The sequence below is a fragment of the Chamaea fasciata genome, unplaced genomic scaffold, assembly GCF_029207755.1.
Source record: "Chamaea fasciata isolate MVZ Bird 193981 ecotype frontalis unplaced genomic scaffold, bChaFas1.0.hap1 SCAF_5, whole genome shotgun sequence".
In the NCBI taxonomy this organism is placed as follows: Eukaryota; Metazoa; Chordata; class Aves; order Passeriformes; family Sylviidae; genus Chamaea; species Chamaea fasciata.
Genome location: NW_027094090.1, coordinates 67283490 through 67298848, shown reverse-complemented (window position 1 = coordinate 67298848; position 15359 = coordinate 67283490). Strand labels below are relative to the sequence as shown.

At 43.7% G+C, this 15359-nt stretch overlaps 1 protein-coding gene across 1 annotated transcript in view; it reads right to left on the bottom strand.

Annotated features, from left to right (window-relative positions):
- Nucleotides 1–15359, bottom strand: part of CACNA1C (calcium voltage-gated channel subunit alpha1 C) — a 449625-nt gene that overhangs the window by 181016 nt on the left and 253250 nt on the right. Inside the window, exon 5 of the mRNA XM_066184282.1 lies at nt 5062–5201. Within this exon, the coding sequence (XP_066040379.1) occupies nt 5062–5201 (140 nt within the window). The remainder of the gene's footprint in view (nt 1–5061; nt 5202–15359) is intronic.

The window sequence follows — 15359 nt, the reverse complement described above, 5'->3', positions numbered from 1 at the left end:
TAGAATTCCCACGATAGGCGATGAGTGACATGCCCATACAACAGTCCCAGCCTCCTGGGATCCTCGAAAGGAAAAAGAATTTACTGCAAAAAGGCTCCTAGTACAGTTTTTCAGCTCCAAGGCTAGGAATCCCAAGGAACTCTGAGTCAGCAAATGTACAAAACTGAGGGTCCATTTTCCTGATCCACGTTTTCAGTGCCTTCCCAAAGAGCAGCTCTTGGCATTGGCCAGCAAGGCTGTTTCTGCTGCCACCTGTACAGCGAGCAAACCGGACTGCTCTGGAATTCTGCTGCCCAAGCAATGTCCTAGATTAGTTCAGGAGGAGCAGAAACACAACCAGTAGGACAGCTCACTCCTCTGGATACAGAGCCTGCCTTCCCAGACTAGTGCAGCTCCACTGCAGGCCAGTTGGCCTTATTTTTGTGCTCCAGCACTGGCGTGCTAAATGTGCTCTTCTGAGGTACCCACAGTCGTCTGCTTCCGCACTTCAGGAATAATTTGCAGTAATTCCTGCTGCTCCTCATTTAAAAACCCCTACATTTAAACCTGAATTGCATTACTCCTGCTAATCCTGCTTTAATGCATTTACTCCACGCTTAATATCTCCCCTGAACTAATCCTGCTTTTTACTAGTGCATTACAACTTCTTATTTCTCTCATTTATTCCACTCTCTTTGCCTTTTGTACTGGGGTCTAGACTGTGCTCAGCGTGGCCTACTGAATCTCTGCTCCACCCTTCAGATTTATCGAACTTCTTGCCAATTCTTCTTTTTTGTCCTCACCACCTCCCTCAATCAGGGCATGGGCAGACATCCATGATGTACAGACACCTAATGCTCTTAGTTTTTACACCTATTTTTTTTTTTTCTGAGACTAAAGCAGCTGGATGGACGTTAAACTACTGATTCAAAAGATGAGGCCAGAGTCCTTCTATCTTGTATTTATATAGGGAATTCTGCTCTTTGGTGGAAACCTTTCGGGAAAGTTTTCAGCGGGTGTGGTGGAGGGAGGTGCAGTTCTTCATCAGTAGGTGAGTTAGCATGCTCCAAGCACAGGGTGAGAGAGCACTGTGCCGGCAGAGAAATCAGAGTTTGGGTGGTATGAAAAAGGCAAGAGGGCTAATCTATTGTGCCCTCTGAAAATCTCACCATTAAACCCCACCCTGCCTCTCCAAAAACCAGACATAAACCCTATTTCCTTCCATTCAACTTTCTGCCAGCCTAAATTCATGCCCCGTTTTCATTCGGATATCACACTTTCCACTGATGAAGCACAATTAACATCACCTTCTTTTCTGAATTTCGCTTGTGACACGGCTACACCTTAACTAAATTCATCTGACAGAGATGAACTATAAGAGCAGAAAACCAAATTTTTATCACAAGCGTGTACGGACATGCTCCATGCTTTCTTTGTGTTTATTTTTACATGTACCTGTGAAGTAAGAAGCCTCATTGGGTTTTTTTTTTTCTTGTATTTTTCTATTTCCCTTTTGACATTTGATATATCAAAAGGGTTTTCACTTTGCTACATGACCCCAACAGCAGCATGATAAGGTTGTAACCTGCTCTTCATCTCTTCCTCTGTGGGGAGTACGCCATGATTTTTATAGCATAAAAAAAAAGAACTTGTCAAGGGCCTCCAAAATACAGAATGAAAACTGAGGGCTTGGTATTTCTAAGGCCAAAAATCAGCAGGAAAACATAGCTGAAAAAATCCCCTTAGGTATTAAAAAAAAAAAAAAAAAGAGTAAACCACAAAGGTTTGTTTTTTTTTTTTCCCCACAGTGTTTTACAGTTCACCTGTCATTCATGAGTGTGAAAATGTTTGGATCTGCCCTCTAGAAACACCCCACAGGTCTTCAGATAGACATAAGCTGTGGCCACATTTTCCAGTCTGCTCTGACTTCACATCTTGTCCAAATATCTTCCCTGCTCACCTTCCCAAGTAAGCCTCTAATACTGCCTTTCAAATTACAACACCTCTTTTTTTGTTTGTTTGTTTTTCTGGCAATAGTTACAGGTCCTTGGAGAGAGGCTGTGCTTGGCAGACAAACCACAGCACTGCCAGGCAAGACAGATATTCTTCCATCACAACCTTGCCAAGCTGGCCTTCTCTCCAGAGAAATTTCCTAATGCTAAGGGACACATCACTGTGCTAGCTGAAAGTTTTAGTGTTTTCCTAAAAGAGGAACGGCAAAAAAAATGAAGGAAGTGGGAGACAATTTGCCTAACCATGAGTGTTTGTGGGTTGTGCAGCTCAGGGCTCCGGTCTCTGCATTTAATTAATAATGTTGGTAGAGCCTCTGATTGATACCCTCGCACTGACATCCTTCAAAGCAGCATTTAAAGTGCTGCTGTAGCAAGGTCAGAGGCTGTTTAAAGAGAGGCCAGATTTAAGGTCTAAAGGACGTGGCTGATGAAGAAGCAGGTCTCCCACGCTTCAAGAACGTTAAGCTGCTACAGCTACAGACTAAAGCGCAGCCTTTCCCCAGAAAACATTAGCAGTGGTGTTCAGTGCTCCCCTCTGCTGCTGTTGCATATTCCTGTGGCCTTCTTAGAACGGCTGGCTCTGAAATCCCTTTGGATAATCCCCCTACCTGCAGAAGGCAGGGGGAAGTATACAGGAACATCGTTTTTTTGTAGGAAATGTGACTCCCCTCTGAAATTTATGCCTGGTCCTACACGTGTCCGTTTTCTTCTTGCTCTGCTGAAGGCAGAGTTCATTTGAAGGTAAAGGAAGCCAGATTTGATATCATCAATTGAAGTTTTATGTGGTGGACTGAGTATAGGTGGATTTGAAAGATCTAAAATCTATTTTTTTTTTTTCTCCTTTAACTTGCAACTTGAAGAAGCTCTTCCCACCTAGCCTATGTTTTGTAGCAAGGGCAGTAATTAAAGAGGATTGGTAAGGCAGTGCAAGCACAAATGGTAATTACCGTGGTCACACCATCCTTTGCCCCACACACCGAATAAATCTCTCTGCCCTCTGCCCCAGCTGCGGTCAAATTACTGTTTTCTCCAACAGCTCCACAAATAGGCAGAAAAAGGCACCACAAGGAAATGTTGTTATCAGCACTTGCATCCTTCCTCTCTCTCCAAAATTTATTTTAAACCCTTTTTCCATGGGGCTTCCTTCCTGGCAAAATATTCAAATGCACTGAAGTTTAAACACCGTGTCGCTGAGGGATTTCAGAGAGCCCCTAGGAGAAAGAGGACAGGGCAGGAGAGGAACCGATGGTATCACCAAGTAGATTTTGTGGAGAGGAAAAGCAGCACACCAGCCTGGGCCGTGGTACTGTACCAGTGAGTTTAAACAGATAAACATCAAAGGAACCCATCTGGCCTTGAAGTGGGATCTGTCACTTGAGATTGTTGCTATTTAACAGAGACCTTGGGGGTCTTGGCCATGTTTATTATACTCGTGTAATCCTTCCCCAGTAAGGTTTTTTTGTTCCCCATCTAGCGACTAAGAGCTGCTGGAGGCGAAAGCAGATAGAAGAGCCCAGAGCTGCAGCTTCTGTCATTGGCAAGGGAATTCATTTCAGCCTGAATATCATCTCGCTGATTAACTGCCCTAGTGGGAAAATTGGAAAGGACTGTACTTAAAGGAGATGTTATGCTGCCCTGTGATTTCTGGGGTCCTGCTGTCTCGCATCCAATGGAAAAAAGAGGAGGCAATGCGTCCTCTCTTCAAAATGCCTCTTTCTCATAAGAATGAGAAGGGAGTAATCACATTCACACGAGTTTTGTTCTTCAATCTCTCTTCAACTTAGGCAGCAATTCCCAAACAGGTGAGATATCTGAGGACTTTCAAAGGCAGAACCAAGGGAGTAGGACATCAATTCCAGGGGAAGAGGGTTGGGATTTTCCAATTTTCAGGTACTGATGTGCCATGGGGGTAGGAAAAAAATAAGAAGCACAAAGGGTATTGCTGTAGGGAGAAGCTTTATGCCCACATGGAGCTCAAGAGGTCTTGAGACTAAGAATAGGTTTCAGCCTGTTCTGGCTCCCCCTCACTGGGAATTCTCCTTCCACCCACTCCTATCCACGGTGACGGGAAGTGGGAGCTATTGGGAAGCACGCAGCAGTTTGCTGATTAAATATTTTGGGGCCATCACAAAAGTGGTCGGGAAGGCGGATTGGTTTGGGGCAGAAACTGTGAGGGGGTTTTGATGACTAGGAGCGTCCCTTCTGACGTTTTCCCTCGGAGCTGATGCAGGGTTTCCTTGGTGAAGAGGTGAAAAGACTACAAGTTTTTGTGGGCGACGGAACTCTCTAACAATGGAGTGGTGGGAGGATGGGACAAATTATTCAGGCAAAGAAATACTTGTTCCCTTTGTTTTCAGGGGTAGTTTATCCTTCACTTCTTCCCTTCAACGACCACAATTCCAATCCCTTGCTTATCCCTAACCCTTAGGTGGAAAAAGCAGGTGTATTATTTTGTTTTTATTCAAATAAATTAAATGCCAAACCTGAAAAACGTGGAGAGGAATAAGGGAATTAGAAAGGTTGCAGCTCAAAGTAGCAATTTGATCTACAATAGTAAAACAAGTCTTTAAAAAGGTTGGAAGATTAAAAGGGTCAAAATTAAAAGTGTTGAAATCACCAGCTGAGCAGTGCAATTGAACTGAGGAACTTTTTGTTTGCAAGTGGGAAAACCTGGGATTTCAATTTTTCTCCCATCTTTCGGAACGAGAAACATCAGCGGAAGTTCACAACACGGCAGAATTTATCTGTCGTCAAACTCTTAATCTTAATTAAGGGATTACCTAGATATTAGTTTTTTAATATTCACCCAGATTTAAAAACAAATGCATTTCCTTGCAGTTAAGCCCGTTCAGGCAACTGACTTTATCCAACAGCTTTGGGCTGCTTTCTCTTTTTCCTCCTGGCTCCCAAAGAGCAGTTTAATTTAATGGTTTTGCAAACCATTAAAAAGGGTCAGAGGAGCAGGATGGACAGCAATGTGGAATAAAGCCTTCACCCACCCCCACGCTCCCAAAGGTCACCAATAACCCCACGTGGGCAGTGCCTGGAAAAACAAGCTGTTGGTACTCACCCTACTACCACAATTATAAAATCTAGTAAATTCCAGCCATTGCGGAGGTAAGCGTTGGGGTGAAAGAGAAGTCCGTACGCTATTACTTTTAAAAATGCTTCCACTGTAAAAATTATGAGAAAGAGATATTCCACTCGTTCCTGGGGGAGACAAGAGAACAAGAGAGACACTGGTTAGCGCGAGGGATAAATCACGGGGCAGGATGTTTTGTTTTGTGCTGGCCCACCCCTGTCCTAACCCAGTTCAGTGACAGCCACCGGGGTACAGCTCCCACTCCTGCCTGCCGGCCAGAGGGCTTTGCTCCTCGGTCTTGCAGTCACTCTGACAGTCAATTATAGTTAGATTCTCAAATTTGCTGCCCTTGCCCTGGCAGGGACCGACCCCTGAACTGGCTTGTGCAACGCAGGAGCGGGGAGAGGGTCAGGGAGGAACTTCCCAGCCCTCATGGTAAATATTATCAGCCATCAAGAACGAACTGCATCCTTTTCTGCCTCTGGAGGGGAAACATTCTGCGTGCAGTGCTGTGGGGAGAGGTGGGGAAAATGAAGGGGAGCCCACCTGGGAGTGACGTGTGTGTCAAACTGAGCCTTCTTTGGGATTCCCTGTTCTGTTGCTGGGGAATAAGTAGGCTGAACACTGGCGGTACGTGATTCACAGATCGGGCTGACTAACGCTACAGGCTTTTAGCCATTCTGTCAGAATTGCACACATCCCTGCGAAATGCAGGCTGCAATTAAGCATATCCAAACAAAGGCACTTCCAGTGACAGCACAGCATGATTTAGGACAAGAAAGGAGGCTTTTGGAGTCAGTACACAGGCTCACCATCTCTCGTTTTTTGGGGGGCTTTAAGCCCCAGTGTGGAATAAGGAGAGCAGTATTGCAGAAATGGAAGGGATCTCCACCTATGTAGGAGGGAAACTGCAGCATTAGGTAATCACTACACAAGTGCTGCGTGGCAAGCTGAGTGGGAGATAAGTGCATGGAAACTAGATGACAGCAAAAGGAGACCAAGTCCCTACAAGGTTAAACTACAAAGTCGTTAAAAGTTCACACTGAACACATAAAATCCGAGATAAATACAAATTAAGACATCCTAGGCATTCCTGTCATATCTTAAAGGATACCCAGCACAACAGTTAGACAGGTCACTAGTTTTCTTTTCAGCTCCAAATTGCAATTGCCCTGTTCCTCTGTCCAGCTGAACGCACACGTATGACATTTTCATATTATACAGCAACATAGAATGAGCAGGATTACAAAAAAAAATTAATTTCATCATTTGACAGCTGCCCATTCGAATACCTTCCACTCAGCTCCAGGTAATTAACAACTCACTAGAAGCCTGCAGATTTTTTTTTTTTTTTTTAAAAAAGCAATTTCCAGTTTCATCTGCATGTTTACACCAACGGGATACTTTAAACGACTGAGAAACTCCATTTGACAGCAGCAGGCACAAGTCTGTGCTTTAAAATACTGCTGCCTTCCCTCAGACAATGCCTGCGGTATCCCCCAGTGCTCAGTACAAGGAATACCTAAAAAAAGGGAAGAGTGTCATTCTGCAGTTCTCTGATCCAGCAGTAAAGCTTTGGAGCACACCCACAGCAGAGGATTTGTCTGTCGTCGTCCCAGATGGAGACACAGCAGCGCACTGAGGATTTCCCTTCCCTTGAACTCACGAAAGGAAACTGCAGCATACAATGCTGCGTTCCCAGCTCTGCAAATAGTAACTGCTTGCAGCCAGGAGCCCAAGCAGGGGCTTGAGCACAGGAAAGAGCTCCATGAAGGCCTGCATGCTCCCTTCTCCTCCCACTGCAGCTGAGAACTGACACACACATCACAGCCAAACAGACCCCAATGATCCATCTCCAGGCACACAGCTGTAAAGCAGGACCAGCTGTAGTGAAACCTCTCAAACAAAACCCAAAAAGAAATGCAAAACGAGCCCGTTGGTGGGAAGCCCATGCGTTCTTCCCAACCACCCCGCACCTTTGTGGCTCTGCCCACATGGCCCAACCCCGCACAGACAGCTCTGCCCCATGGAGCAACGCCCCTTGCCTGAAAGGACAAGGCAAAGCCTGTGCAGAGATTGAGGAAAGATGAAAACGGGCTCTGAGGGGGAAGAACCTGCCCCGAGCTGAGGATGGGAGCAGGGAGTGCTGCGCCCGAGATGGACGTGGCCTCACCAGTGCCAAGTGAACACCTCCGAGGACGGAAACAAAGAGTTCTCCTGTGGCAACCCAACCCAATAATCAGTCCTTCTCACCCCCTGTTCCAACCAGGGGCTTCGCAGAGTTGTGGCAAGCTCTTTTTCTCCTCCCACAAGGAGGGACAAAGCGCTCCTCATCCTGCCTTTGAGGCTGCCCGGCACTCTCAGCTCACCTCCCTCTATAAACCCACAGGGGCTCGCGGCAAAGTGATGCAGCCCTGATAAAATCTTGCTTGTGGCCAGCGTGTAATAAGCCCCCTGAAGGTGTATCAAGTCTGAGGGTTGACCTGCAACTTCCCAGAGTAGCTTAATGATAGTGAGATAACTTCTCTGGACGTGTTTTGTAAAACAAAAGGTTTTAATAATGGCAAAAATAATAAACAGTACCAGACAAAAGAAACGTAAGTTGAACACGGAGCAGAGAGCACTCTTACACTGGCTAAGGCAGCCCAAAAAAGCAATTGAGCCCCTCTGGGCAGTCTTTTTTGTGCTGGGTGGTCCAGGTGGGTTATTTGACACCTTGCCCAAGGAAATTGGCACCAGGCTTTGAGGTGCACTTCCAAAACCCGATCAGTGCCCCCTGTGCTGGCTCTCTGGGCCAATTACAATGAGAAGGTTGTGGACAAGATCTAGTTTAACTTCCTGACACCTTTAGAGGTAAACTGAAACTCTTTTCCTTACGCAGAATCATTTGCTCGGGTGTGGAAAGGCATTGCAACACTAAAACCTCTTTCAGCAGCCACAGTTGAGATGGCACAAGGGGATGTGGAGGAGCCACCTGCCCATCCAAGAGCTGCAGGTGCCACCAGGAGCAGAGGGGCAGAGCAGGTGAGGTGGAAGGAAGGGCTGAGGGAACAGAACAGCAAACTCTGTCCCTGGCCTCACTTCATTGAAATGCCTGTGCTAATGCCAGAGAGAGGAGACCATGGAAGAAAAGACTTGGGAAAAATCTGGAACTTTAAGAGGGGCTAACTGGTCTGTGAGCCAGAAAGAGTTAATTGATAAGATCCGTGTGTGTCCCTGGAAGGAATTTGTAACAAGGCTGTTGACGTGGAAACCAAGAAGGAAAAAATAAACATAAAACACCTACAACTAGAAAAAAATATTTTTTAAAAAGTTTTATAAATAAAAACAGTAGTAAAAACTACTTTATAGCGATAAACACGATATTAATTTATTGTAACCAATAAATAAATATGAACGATATTTAAATATAGATATATATAAAACAAGATACCACCTTAATAAACAAAAACCTTCTAAACTTTCACTACATTGTCATAGCCGCCTCAACAACAACAACAACTTTGGAACAACATTTTTTTTTTTTTAAATTAGTTTTAAAAATATTTAGTGCTGCACAGAGCAGACAATATATCAACAACTAACACGTTCCGCCTGGCTGGGTTTAGGAGCCTCATACCTTTTTCTGTCTCTAAAGATGCCCGTGGGACTGCAGACACTTTTTCGTTGTTGTAATAAATGCTGCTCGTTGAACCGTGTCGTTATGGGGGTAATAATATGCCAAAGTATTGCACACACGTGCACGTATATACACCTATACATTGATATACACGTATACACTGCTGCAAGCTCTATAAATAAATCCCTTGCAGTGCTTCAGCTAAGGTGGAACGATCCATAAAAGGGTAAAATTCTATAAAAGCTTCTGAAATTAACATAAGATACAGAATGTTGAGCAGAGGATGGATTTTATGATCCTCTGCGCTTAAATTAATGATTTCAGAGCCTAAAACTGAAGGAAAAATACTGCAGAGATTAAACAGTGCAGCTGCTCCAAGACCATTTCAGAAAGCTCCCCCTGCTCAGACTCAAGAAGAATTTGAAAAGTCTACTAAATAATTTGTGTCCCCTTTTCTTCCTACGCCATAAAACTAAAGAGCCTTTACGAACAGAGCGTAACTCAGTAATGACATAGCGCAACTGAGTCCCCTGGAATGGGGACTGCAGGCCCAGTCCTGATGCCACCTTGCCCAGTGAGGGCAGAGATGTGACACAGCCACTCCCTGCCTCACGTTGGAGGTGACAGGACCCTCTGTCCCCCTTCAGCAGCCACAGAAGGATGAATTTGTCTCTGCTAAATGGGCAGCTGCGCTTCTGATTGCTCATTTGGAGCTTTGCTCTCACAGATGAGGAAGACCTCACTCAGGCCCAGTGCTTCAGTCTCCCAAGGGACACAGCTCTGCAAAGTATCCATCATCCCAACTACTCTGGGAAGCTAATTTGGTACAATCTTAGGAGAAGCCAAGCTGGATAAATATTGGAGTTTCTCCCTGAGAGAGTTCCCTGCTGACAGGGAGGGAGGGAGGGAGCTGACACTACTTTTATGGCACTGAAAGGAGAGAGCAACAGCATTGCCCCTTGAAACACAAACCATAGCATCAAAAGAGAGGAACTTTGGAGCTGCAAGAAAGAAGGAACAGTATTCTTTTTCATTTGCCTCTTAGAAATGGGAACCCTGGTCGTGTGGCTGAGGCACACGAAGAATACTGCTGAATTACAAAGCAGGAGCTTCCTCCTTGGACAATAGGGACACAAATGTTCTGAAGACCAAAGCAAAAACACCAACAGAATATGACTGGAAGAAGAGGAAAGATAAAAGTTTTAGAAATTGGAACAGTCCCCGGAGCACACATGTTCTGGGGCTGGCTGAACCCCTGCTTGACTTTCTTTTGGGGTTTTTTGGTAGGTATAGGACATGAGCATCAGCTACCTTAGCTGATAGATTAGCCAGCTCTAACATTGCCAAGAAGCAACAGGTACATCATCTTACTCATAACAGAGAAACAAACATTAACTCACTGTTAAGGCTCTAAGATACATTACCAAGAGAGGATTACTGTATTATGTATGACGCCTCTCTAATCCCATGTGTCTTCCAAAGAAGTCATAGGTTTGGTTTTGTTTGTAATTTTTAAACTGTAGCTAATATCATCCTGGGTTCATAAAAGGAACCCGAACACAGGAAATCCAAGGGAATTATTCCAGGGTGCCATAAGGCTTTTCTCCTGTCAGAAAGTGACTGGACCAGTTTCTGAGAAATGCTCATCAGAATGATTCACTATATCTCGATATCTTGATCCCAGCTCTCTAAACTCCTTCCCTCCCTCCTTGGTTCTAACATTTCCTTTGCAAGAAAGATTAAATCACAACCAGGTCCTTGCATTCCATACACACCAGTCGAAAGCGTTTTACAATCTAAAATTCAGCCCCTAAATGTTTTCCCAGGCTTTGCTGTCTCTCTCCTTGCACTCTGATCAGCCTGTTACAAACCATGTTTCAAAAACTGCAGCTTCTCTGTTTGAAGTAATGAGTCACAAGCACCGTGCACAGTCAGAACCTTTATGGGGCTGCTCTTTTGACCTCAGTTACATCTGAGCCTGCATTATTATTTCCTAAAGCTTCCTTAAACACAAGAGAACACATCTCCTCAGTAATGCAAATATCGAAGGAAAGCAGGAGTATTTTAAGGACCTCGGTCATATAGGATGTTTTGGCAATGCTTATGGAAATAGGCTCTGAAAATTGGGATCACAGTGGAAGCACTCAGACCTTCTCCCAGCAGGGAAAACAATCTTTTCTGATGCTCAGGAAGGAGATTGAACTGGGAAAGACAGCCCAGAGACTCCATGAAAAAAAAAGGTTCCATGATTCTTGGATTACAGGTTATCATCGCATCTGGGATAAGGATATGCTCACTAACCTGGAGACTACAGTTAACGTGAATAACTCTGACCTGCAGTGAGGGACAACCACACGTGTGCACTTAGGGGATCAATTCAATAAAGTTTAAAGACAGTTTCTTTAACAATGAGTCACTTCTGAGCATACGTAGTTACTCAGGAGACATTTTCAGCTAAGTACCCATGAAAACACACAAGCACATGAGGAAATGAAACATACAGGACAGAACATGTTTGGATTAATTTTTTTTCCAATTTCTCCTTAAAACTACTGTCGCTGCAGAAACAAGTGGTCATATCCATTTAATAGAGAGGAAGGGATGGTAAGATATCATATTTCTGAACATGGCTCCATTTGTTGCTATTTCTGGTCCTAAAACACAGCACCCCTTCTACACGTTCCCCAAAAAGAACATCCACAAAATCAGAGCAGAAGAACACGATCTGATTTTACCCGACAAAACAAGCCCAAAGAAGAAACCGGGTGACTGCCACCGGACTAAAGATTAACCCATCATTTTTGGTTAAACAGAAGTCAGAAGGGCTTCCGGAAGGTTGGATTTCCAAATATGCTCAGCACTGCCTTCTCTCCACTCCAGCCAAAGGCAGTGTCAGCCTTTCAAACGAGCAGAGTTAAATTCATCCCAAGCACTGCAGAAATACCAACTTTTAATTAACCCCTGCTAAATGGGGGATTTGCTTTAAAGGTGTCCAACACAAGAGCAAATGGAATAGAGAATTCTCAGTAATCTGAAAGAAGCAATTATAAAACAGGAATATAGTGTAAGCCAGCCCTCGGTACTTAACGATAATTCACAACGTGCCCACGGTGTATTTAAAGAACTTCCCCTGAAATGAATAGAAGAGAGAACAGAAATAGTTTTAAATTATTACAGGCCTCATACACATGCCCTGTATTCAGGGGTTCCTTGGCAAATCAATGAATCCTTCATACAGAAGTCTTTTGCAGAACTTAGTCTGTAAGATCCTTGGGTTTTTTCAGAGCGCTTTGGCAAGGATCAGGTCGAATTTATTTCCAGGTTTAGTGGAACTGTGGTGTGTGTCAGAGTCCATTTGTAACGCAGAGCCAAGGTGGATGGGGGTTGTCCTGGTTTAGGGCAAATTTGGGAGGAAACTCCCAAAGGACTCCCTTTAGAAAGCAGATTCGAGCAGACCCTCCCCCAAACCCAAAACCTCGTTTTGGTTTGGGAAAAAATTTCCTCGGAGAAAAGTGGCAAAAACTTATTTATTTAACAAGCAAAGCATCCACAAGCATAAAAAAAAAAAAAGATGATTGGGGGTAGAAGCATCATAAAGTCAGCCTAGTTCAGGGGTCAATCCCCTGTTCTTGTTACCCTGTACAAACACACTTTCCCCTCCAGCCAGCTGCTCATGCTCACTCAAACCAGAACACATGATAAATGCCACTGCTGCTCTGATTCATCATATTTTCTCCTACGTTTTTCCCTAACAGAGGGTGGGAAAACAAGCCCCGAATATACAGAATTATGTCATTATTGGGAGGCCTACGTTTCAGAAAAGGGGGACATGCCAATAACAATAGAAATTGGACAGCAATGCAATAGGAACATTGTTTTAAAACCTTTATAAAGGTTTTAACACAATATTCCTATTGTATTGCTAGAGAAGGTTCTGGATAGCTTCATTTTGAAGACAGTTCCTGCTTGGAGATAGAATTTGAACTCGACAACCTACAAAAATCCCTATTCGAGCTGTATTTATTTTTCTGAGATTCTGTATGGATATTTTACAACTCTAAATGTGCCTCTAGTCCTCAGAAAAATCTAACAAAGTTGTTATTTCCTTTCCATTGTAGATCAGTGCTTCCCAATGGGATGTCTCATTGTTCTCAATAGGAAGGTCAAGCAAACACCTTTCTGGTTACACATAAAGGATTATGCATCCATTCAAACTTAAAACTTGAACTCTGACAATGCCTAACATTTATAAAATGCTTTTTTACTGTCTTTGTCTAGCAATAGCAGAAACCTCCTGGGTGTTATTGCTCAAGATTAACTTTGGTTTGGGTTTTTTTTTTTTTTTGGACTGAAATAGAACAATAGGATCCCGTTGATATATGAGTCAAATCCAGAGAATATGCTCCTTATGGGTTCAGATTTCCTTTGGCATGACCAAGAATTGAAGCCACACAAACAGGTCATGAACAAATATTCCAAACCGAACAGCTCTGAAGAGGCGAAGAAGGTTGTATCCTAATTTTTTTTTATTGTTTTAATCCACTACTCTGATTAAACTGAAATGAACTGTCACTTTATATTTTGATCAGACCAATAAAAGATTACCTTTCTAGGAGGAAGCAAAATCAGGCAAGGCAGCATAAGGCTTATGAGTGAGAGAGCCTCATTTAGGATCTCAGGATAGAAATTAAAAGGTGGCGAGGTGTCGTTACCACCCCTGGGAATTAAATTCACCGCAAGAACAGGCTTTTGCTGCTTTCCTTTATGCATTTTTGGGGCAGTGAGGCAGCCCGGTGTCTTCTCCCAAGGTTAACACAGCCGTTAGAAACACCCCCATCATTTTTCCATCTACAAACCACTGATCAAGATTTCTGGGTACCAGAACCATCCATTTAAAGCAGAGCAGCCCCAGCCCAACAGCTGTATCTAACAGATCATCACCAGGCACACGTGTCTCCTCCAGCTCCCAAAAATGGCTCAAAGAAGTGAGAAATCGGCTGCCCACCATGCTCAGGTCACGTACACGACGAAATACACAAGTCCAGCAGCCACAAAGCATTTCAGTGCTCCACTTGATTAATTTTTAAAATCATTATCAATCCTAAAGAACGCGCTAGTGTTGAGTATTGAGTGTTTTGTTGCCGGAGAGAACTCTGTGTGCGTGTCTATTTATCTCCACTTAAGGAGGGGTTCTGGAGAACTAATCTAATTAAATAATGATTCATTAGGACAGTTTTGAAAAGGTCTTCTCCACAATGCATCACTCTAAGCAGGACACACAAGCACACTTGCTTTTGGAAGCAGCCTACGTGACCTCAGCAGCAGCAGCTTTAATGACTTTGATGTTTTGCACCACCTGTGAGTCCTAAAGGGACAGGTCTGGAGTTCTTATCATGATAAGAATCATTAAAGATCACTTTAACCTGACCATCATTACACAATCAGTGAGCTTTCAGCACATCATTTTTCGATGAGTCTCTAAAACTCTCAGTGGCAGGCACAAAATTTAACAAAGGTGAGACGCAACCATCTGACTGCTCAAAAAGAACTCACCCTGCCCCCATGAGATTTATTAGTTTCCAATCAATTACATGATTATTTTCCAATCAACTGTATTGTTAATTTCCAATAAATTCCAATGAAATTACAATTTGTTTCCAATCAATTACGCGATTTCAGGAGCTGACCATTTAACTGCTTGCAATCAACTTTATGGCAAATTTAGGGTTTGTCTGCCCTATAAACTTAGACCTGCCACACGAACGGGCACACTGGGAAACATTCGTGGCTGTATTCAGTCATTTTTCCAAAAGGATGAACAAAAACTGGGCTCCAAAATGAAGGGCTGAATTCCCAACAGGGCTCAACGTGGGGATAGTGGGTTCCTCTGAAAATATACCTGTAATGAGACTTGCTGTGTGCCAAGGATTTCTTACAGTCCCCTCTCATGGATAAGAGTCATATTCCATAGCCTTAATTTAATGAAAAATCATCTCTCTCACAAAGTTTGGTTTTGGTTTTCTTGTGGTGTTGTTTTGTTTGTTGATTTGGTTGGGTTTTTTTTTTTTGTTTGGTTGGTTATTTTTTGTGTGGTTTGTTTGTTTCTTGTTAGGTTTTTGGTGGGGTTTTTTGTTTGTTTGTTTGATTTTTTTGTTTGTTTCTTTACTTTTTAAAAAAAATCTCTGGTCCCGCAAAGTTTCGAATAATTCTAGTGCATGCCAGGTTAGACTAAGACAGGCTCTTAATCAGGGTGAATTTAGCTAATAATTTTGTCTGCTAGGCTGAACTGCCCGCTCCTTTGCCTTTGCAGCCTCTCAGGTAACACTAAAAAATTACAAACTTTCCCTAAAGCGCCTTGCAAGGGGAGGCCAAACCTGCACAACCCTGTGCTGAGCTGACACAGAGCACGTTTCCAGAAGGGGCAGCAGCCAAAGGAAGAAGGAGTTGAGGAGATCTGTGCAAAGAGATCTCAGCAGACACCTCCTCAACGAACCAAGGACTCACCCAGAACTATTTAGACCCTCTGTGGGTCACTCTCAACCGCTCAGCTAAAGCTGCAAGTGAGCCCCTGCAGAAATCTGGCCCTGGATCTCCTGTTTTAACAGACTTTTCTCTGACTGACCACCCAGAAGATCTCACCAAATGCCACTTTTGAAACAACTCTGTC